General features: G+C 39.1%; 1 protein-coding gene across 1 annotated transcript; it reads left to right on the plus strand.

The window, feature by feature from the left end:
• Positions 1–2,414: 2,414 nt before the first annotated feature.
• Positions 2,415–7,065, plus strand: LOC137847421 (GTPase-activating Rap/Ran-GAP domain-like protein 3). The gene is made up of 5 exons (XM_068665697.1): positions 2,415–2,423; positions 3,002–3,146; positions 4,835–4,953; positions 5,378–5,510; positions 6,370–7,065. The coding sequence occupies exons 1-5, from the start codon at positions 2,415–2,417 to the stop codon at positions 6,402–6,404; spliced, it is 441 nt and encodes a 146-aa protein (XP_068521798.1). The 3' UTR covers positions 6,405–7,065.
• Positions 7,066–8,437: the final 1,372 nt, after the last annotated feature.

Genomic DNA, 8,437 nt, shown 5'->3' on the forward strand with positions numbered 1-8,437 from the left:
ATAATTTCAATGATTTCTTAATATGGATGTAAATGTATAGCTTTACGCGTAATTTTTAAAAAAAGAAGAATCTTCTACAGGGTTACTCTTGTGTTCTGTTGACTTCTCTGCTCATAATGGTATAAGGGACGTCTCTTTTGATTTGATGCTTCTTGTTGATTTTTTTTTAAATCATCTGTGTTTTTATTCAGATTTCATGATGAAGAGGGTTGGTACTCCTAGCATTGGCAATACAGTGTTAAGATTCTCCACAGCAATGGGAATCTATTTTAATCTGGATTAAGAAGGAAATACAATTAAAGAATGTGGACAGTCAAGAATCGTCCCCCTCTGTTCTCTTCCCCAGTAATTTCTTTTGAGAACACAGACAAAGCAGGAAGTTAATAAGATCTGTGCTAGTGATTTTTGTGTTGTTGAAATTGGTTACCAAATTATTTCCACAGGTCACAAAGCAGTAATGTCTTTCAGTTGCTACAAAGGATGGGTCAAAAAGTGTTTTGTATAGATATATATAAGCTTCCAGGTCTGTTTAACAGTTCTTGCCTTATATTTGTCTTAAATCAAGAGAACACCTACTTTATTGCACAAAGGAAAGCCATGAAGTTCATGAAGTCAATCTACAGCCCTGCCCAAGTAGCAAATAGTGTGGTCTAGGAGACATTTGTCTAATCCAGTCTTAAGTATTTCATCAGGGAGGTCTCCTTTTCTGAATGTATATACTACTACTTATGGGTGTCTTGTTTTCCTTTTAATTTAACTGTAAAAGACAAAGACAGGATTAAAGTATGAGAATATAAGTAGCCTATGCTATGCAAAAACCATTTTAGTTTATCCAGCAGTGGTTCTCAGTTTCTAAATTCAGCTTATTCAGTAATTCTTGAAGTACATCCACGTCAATGTACCTGTTAGTGGTTTTGATCCAGTAATTGGCACTTCTGATCTTTCTGCTAGTCATGATTTTCAGTCGAGCTTTTTAGATTTCACTTTTTGGAAAGAATTGCTATTTTTAGCATAGCATGTTAATTCAAAGCTACCCTGAAATAACTCAGTTTCCCAAAATTTATATTGTCAAGTAAGTTAGGTATGTTTGTATCATTTTATACTGTAGGTATGTATTTATACTGAAGTTAAAAAATTGAATATGCATTACTGAAATACAGCATTGAATACAAAAGAAATTGATTTCCATCCTATCGGCATCCTGAAAATGAATCACAAAAAAGAAATATATATTTTTTTCTTTTATCTGTAATTGTGCACCAACTGATTTGATTGCTTCTTAGTCAAAACCTGGTCATAGTAACATCAGTATCCTATCTGCCTGATCATTACCCTTTCCTATTATCATTGCAGGTAAATTTTGTTGCAGCTATTGATGTATATGAAGATGGTGAAGCTGGCCTACTATTATGTTATAACTGTAAGTAGTTAGGGAAGGCTGGAAATAATAATATTTCAACATGTAATTCTTTCTTCATTGGAGTTTAGATCTGTATTTTAAAGTTTCAGTGTTTCATGGAAAGTATTTCAAAATACTTTTTTTTTTTTTCAATTTAAGTGCATATTAGAAGGACTAGAAATGGAAGTACTGTTTTATTGTGGTGTGTGTAATTGGACAGGCATTACCATCTTACTCACAAAAGTCCTATTTCTTCAGATCTATCTTATTCTTTGCCTAGTCTCACACTGGGTGTTTCTAGGACATGTACAAATTAGTATTCCACCCCTTTTCTTCTTTGTGCTTTCCCATTCTGTCATTGTGCTTTCTTTCCTTCTGCACACTTCTTTGTGCTAGCACATTTTAAAATTGTAATTCTCTTAATCTCTTTTTATAAAACGGCCTTGGATTTCATATGGATATGCTCTTTTGTGCTGTACACATGTAGTTTTGCTTTCAGTCCTCAGGAAAATCAAAGTTATGAGTATGAAACGTCCTTTATGAGGTGATGCTGAAGGACAAAGCACAACTTTCTGTTTCAGATGGCATGCCCTATTTGCCTTTCCAAAGAGAGCATTGATGGAAACAGGATAAATACATCTACGTATTCTAGCATTGGCCGTTAGATTGGTACCACAGGGAAAAAGTCTCTAAAGTGTATCTTTGTATGCTCTGTGAGACCTCATTGGTTTTGGTAGTTTAACAAATCCTACCTAGTTCTGGTTCACTCAGTACTGCTTCAGAACTAAAAGGTCTGAGACAGAGTAGTGTGAATTCCCAAACCTGTACTTCTGTGCAGAATCAGTCCTACTCTAGTAGGCTCATCACAGAACCAAAGCTAACAAACTTGGTTGATCCTAAGGTCCTAACGCCTGTTGCACAGGGTTGCAGCAACTTGAATCCCTATTTGTAGGGCCCTGTCACAGGGAAACCTGTTATGGTCTTGTGACAGTTTTACAATTATGAAAGTATCATCATGGAACAAGTATGAAAACACATGATTTGACAGTGTTCTAAGTTTGGATTTCAAACAAGACCTTTTTTTTACACTTGTGGATATAAAGTTAATTTAAGTTTAAGGACAGCGATTACAGAAGAAAAAAAAAATAGATTTTACCTAAAATAGAGAAGTAGTAGATTCACAAGTTATATGATTAATGAAATCTTGGTATCTGTAGTATCCCATGGGTATTACAATCCTCAAAGAACACAAACTGTGCTAGTATGTGGCTGCTTGAAGGGTAGTTCTTACAGTCAGAGGGGTACAGCTCTGCTTACATCACTTTCAGAAATGTTCTTAACTATTCCTCCATCCATAGACAAAGTAAGGAGCTGATGATTGCTGAAACAGAACAATACTTACTTTGTGAAATCTGACAAGTTATTAAAATGTAGCACTACTATTTTTATCTTGTAAATGTATTCACAAAGGAAGCACGTTTCCCTTATGGTCTGTTTAGATATAGAGGGACTTCTACATAAGTGTTTGATATTTATCTGTGTATTATCCACACTTCTGTGAAATCTACCAATAATGTTGGTGTTTGTGATTTGTGCTGTAAGATATTGGAGGTTTCTTTTTTTCCTTTTTTTGTTACATATGTTTGCCAATATATAAAGGTGTATCCTTTTAATGGAGGTTCTCCACTCGTCCAGTCATCGGCTTACGACTTTCACTTTAGCTGGAATCAAGTTCCTTATGCTGTTGGTAAGAACATACCTCTTTTACCCTTTTTTCATTACTGTTTAGGCTTGCACTTGGCTGTTGGTGGAATTGCAGCATGTGTGCTAGGAATATATAAGAATAAATATAAAATTAAAAGTAATTTAACATACATACATCTATTTTTAATATAATAAAATTTAATAAATATGGGTTAATAAATTCCTATAAATAAGAATTTCTTCATGGAGAGGGTGGTTAACCATTAGAATGGACTGCCCAGGGAAGTGGTGGAATCCCTATCCCTGGAGAGGTGTTGACATAACACCAAGGTGTTGAAGGATTTTTTGAAACAGTAAAAATCCCATGGCTTGCTGCAGCTGAGCAAACCATGCTACCAGGGCAACTATGAGAAGTTCCCATGACAGTGTTCCCACATCGCCCAATTGAGGAATTTAGAAAAATATTGTTACCAGCCTCTGGCTTCAAGGACAAGGTCTACGTGACTGCTAATCACAAGAGGGGTTGTTTTCTTGCAGGTGGGGTTGTTTTCTTGTAGTTGTTTGTCTGAGTGCTTTTGACCAATAATTTTGTGTGAAACACTATCCACCCCTGTTAAGTTCTCTATAAAAGTTAGGCTATTCGGGCAATAAAATGGAGCATGATCTGACTCTACTGGTGTCTGTCGTGCTTTCAGCTGTGCTTCCTGCAACACCAAGGGACATAATGATGGAACTTGGTAGGTCAGGTTGATTGTTGGACTTAAAGGTTTTTTCCAACCTAGATGATTCTGTGATTTGCATTCATGATGCCACTTCAGCTAAGATTCTGCATATGGTATCTTTAATAAGTGGAGCCTTGGGGCCAAGTTTTTCCTCTGATAAACTTTTTTTTTTCCTTTCTCTTTTTTCTGTTTTTTATTTTCCATTCAGTTTATATTCTGCCAGGCATGGAGAGTGAAGTTTTCTTCAGGCTTGTATCTGAATGTCCATCAGTACAGTAGACAAATCTTGTCATAGGAAAGGGAGATACCAGAGTAGGTCAGATACTCAAGAATTGTTTTCAGGGAGCATCTGAGTGTCCTGGTTTCAGTTAGAACAGAATTAATTTTCTTCCTAGTAGCTGGTGGAATGCTGTGTTTTGGCTTAGGATGAGAAGAGTGCTGATAACACCCCGATGCTTTAATTGTTGCAGAGCAGTGCTTATACTAAGCCAAGGACATCTCAGCCTTTTGCTCTGTCCTGCCAACGGACAGGCTGGGGGTGCAGTAAGAGCTGGGAGGGGACAGACCCAGGACAGGTGACCCAAACTAGCCAAAGGGGTATTCCATACCATCTGACGTCATGCTAAACAATATATAGGGGTGGCTAGCCGGGGGGAGGGGGCCGGACTGCTCGGGGTTAGGCTGGGCATCGGTCAGCGGGTGGTGAGCAATTGCATTGTGCATCACTTGTTTGTACATATTATTATTACTTTCCTATTATCACCATTGTATTATTATTGTTATTATTGTTATTATTTTTTTGTTATTATTATTTTCCTGTCTTATTAAACTGTCTTTATCTCAACTCACGGGCTTCACTTTCCATTTCTCTCCCCCGTCCCAGAGAGGGAGGGGGGAGGGTGAGCGAACGGCTGCGTGGTGTTTAGCTGCCGGCCGGGTTTAACCACGACACTGAGAAACATTTACATTAATCATTCTTCCTTGCAAAATAATTTTTGTTTCATTGCAGTCTGTGCTTTCCCTTCTATCCTTGCCTTCACTACTGATTCCATTGAGATCCGATTAGTGGTGAGTGGAAACTTAGTCCACACAGCAGTTGTGCCTGAGCTTCAGCTTGTAGCATCAAGGGTAAGACACGAGAAAAGCATATTTGACTATTTGTGAGGTGTTGGGACCTAATTCACATAAAGAGTTGCTGAAGCCTAAACCAAACCAAAACTGACACATTTTCTGATTTGCATTAACTGTTAATTTGTGTGCTCTTAGCTTGTAGTGAGTACAGTGAGAACCAATATTGATCTAACTGTCCTTTATTGCTTGCAGTAATGCAGAGCTGAAGTATTTGATTATTTACAGGGCAAATGCTCTTCTGAACATCACAGAAGTTCTCCCCATTTACAGTGAGATAGCCTTTCTGTGGCCAGCTGTAGTTAACTTAGCAGCAATACAGCAACAGTGGCAATAGAACATAGTGGACAAACATTTAAGCTCTTCTTCAGCAAGTGTTTAAGAAAGTTTTGCTGTACTAATGATGAGTTCTTTGTGATTTCAGTCAGATATTTATTTGAAAGCTACTGCTGCAGTAAGGGGATCATCTCATAGCAGTTCTAAGGAAATGAGTTCAAGTTCTCCTCAAGCACCGACGGCTTATGAAATACCAGAATGTCCTCTTTCTTCTTCAGAAGGTAACATGGTTTCCAGGCTGCTTGAAGCTTTGATTATTATCTTTAGTAAAATGAAATCAATCCGTTAAAAGATTTTGTTTTCATGGCTGAGAGTCTGGAAGATGGAAACCTTATCCAGAGATCTGAAACACCTGGCTGAGCTTTTGCCCCATAGTATCTCTTCTGAATGCACAGCAGCACTGTTTTGAAGAAATCATGTCTGTAGGAGGGGAAGAATTAAGCTTCACTACCTTAATGAGTCTTTGGCAATATGGCCGAGACTATAAAGCAAAAAGAGGTATAAAATTGTGGGAAAACTTTCAGACTTCACATATGCCATTCCTTTCATTTATGAACAGCTAAACTATCGATAGCTAATTAAACTAATGAAAACTAAAGGCAAGAAGTATTTCTAGTCTCAAAAGAGTTAATAAATTTAAAGTTAATAAATGCACAGTAAATTTGGTGTGACATGATCTGTGAACAATCGATCTACAGGGATAAATAATAGAGAAACAAAGGAACACCAACTAGATAATGCAAGATGTATGTAGATCTTGTTCATTTAGATGTATTTAAATCTGCTGCTTCACTGTTGACAGAAGAGGAAAAGAGAAAGGAATCTGAATTTCAGTTTTTAAGACAGGCAATATGCTTTTTCTCAGTAAGCCAAGTTGTCAGTCTGCAAAATGTGGACGTATTTCTTCCTCCTCCTAGCCTATTTATAGTGAAAGATAGAGTACAAGGAAGATCTTTGTTACTTGGGTTAAAAAGCACCCCACATAATGTTTATAACTTTTCTGTATAACTTTTCATTGGAAGTATTTAGAACTGATACTGGTATGAAAGTGTAACGTTCTTTTTTCCTTCTGCATTTCAGGTGAAGTTCCAGGCTGGAGAAGTGGGCCCACGTGAACCTGATGAGGTTCGACAAGTCCAAGTGCAAGGTGCTGCACCTGGGTCAGGGAAATCCCAGATATGAGGACAGACTAGGAGAAGCACTCATTGAGAGCAGACCTGCAGAGGAGGACTTGGGAGTTCTGGTGGACAAAAGGCTCGACATGAACCAGCAGCGTGCACTTGCAGGCCAAAAGACCAACTGCATCCTGGGCTATATCAACAGAGGAGTGGTGTCCTGGTTTCAGTTAGAACAGAATTTTCTTCCTAGTAGCTGGTGGAATGCTGTGTTTTGGCTTGGGATGAGAAGAGTGCTGATAACACCCCGATGCTTTAATTGTTGCAGAGCAGTGCTTATACTAAGCCAAGGACATCTCAGCCTTTTGCTCTGTCCTGCCAACGGACAGGCTGGGGGTGCAGTAAGAGCTGGGAGGGGACAGACCCAGGACAGGTGACCCAAACTAGCCAAAGGGGTATTCCATACCATCTGACGTCATGCTAAACAATATATAGGGGTGGCTAGCCGGGGGGAGGGGGCCGGACTGCTCGGGGTTAGGCTGGGCATCGGTCAGCGGGTGGTGAGCAATTGCATTGTGCATCACTTGTTTGTACATATTAGTAGTAGTAGTACTATTATCACCATTGTATTATTATTATTATTATTATTATTATTATTGTTGTTGTTGTTGTTGTTGTTGTTGTTGTTGTTGTTGTTATTGTTATTATTGTTATTATTGTTATTATAATTTTCCTGTCTTATTAAACTGTCTTTATCTCAACTCACGGGCTTCACTTTCCATTTCTCTCCCCTGTCCCAGAGAGGGAGGGGGAGGGGGAGCGAACGGCTGCGTGGTGTTTAGCTGCGGGCCGGGTTAAACCACGACAAGTGGCCAGCCAGTTAAGGGAGGGGATTATTGTCCCCCCTCTACTCCGCCCTTCTGAGGCCTCACTTGGAGTACTGCATCCAGGTCTGGACCCCCAGCACAAGAAAGATTTGGACCTGTTAGTGCGAGTACAGAGGCGGGGCTACAAAGATGATCAGAGGACTGGAGCACCTCTCCTATGAAGAAAGGCTGAGAGAGCTGTGACTGTTCAGCCTGGAGGAGAGAAGGTTACAGGGAGGACCTCACTGTGACCTTTCAATAATTAAAGGAGTCTTGTAAAAAAGATGGAGAAGGACTCTTTACTCGGGTAGATAATGATAGGATGTGGGAAGTGGTCTTAAACTAAAAGAAGATAGGTTTAGACTAGACTAGGAGGAAATGCTTCACTGTAAGGGTAGTGAGGCACTGGAACGTGTTACCAAGAGAAGTTGATGCCCCATACCTGGAGGTGTTCAAGGCAAGGCTGGATGGGGCTTTGGCCAACCTGATCTAGTGGGTGGCGTCCCTATCTATGGCAGGGGGGGTGGAGTTAGATGATCTTTAAGATCCCTTCTAACACAAGCCATTCTATGATGATTCTATTGTAACCATATTCTAATCCAGCTAGGAACTTTTTAGTTAGTAATGAAAACCATCAAGAGAGATCACAATGTTTTTTGTGAATGTTTTATTTCCTTTTGAGAGTATTAAGACTTTTATTCCTTTATTGAGTCCTTTTGGATGAACCTATTCCCAAGACAAAAGGTGCACAGAAGCAAAAAAAGGTTCCTCGAAGACAGTCAGATCCCAAGCAGGGAGCGGTAAGATCAACTAGTAGCGACAGGTAAATATATGGGCTTTAGAAAATAACCTAAGTTAGACTGTAAGTATTTTGGGAATTGATTGTTTCTCAACCTTTTTACTCTAATCTTAGTTCGGTATAGACTGACTGAGGCCCTTGTATACTACTGAGAATTTCATCCTAATGTGTGTTAGAGTATCTGAATACTATCAGTACTGAAATGGTTATACCTCTTGCTAAAGATATGTTATGAGCAAAGCAAGACTAAATGGGACTTTGTGGGGACCTGGTGCAGTTGAGACAGTCATCAGGCCTACAGCATCTGCACTGTGCAGACTCACTTGCTATTTTCTTCATATCCTTGTGTCTCATTATCTCCAAAATAA

This window comes from Anas acuta, chromosome W (genome assembly GCF_963932015.1).
Source record: "Anas acuta chromosome W, bAnaAcu1.1, whole genome shotgun sequence".
NCBI classification, from domain to species: Eukaryota; Metazoa; Chordata; class Aves; order Anseriformes; family Anatidae; genus Anas; species Anas acuta.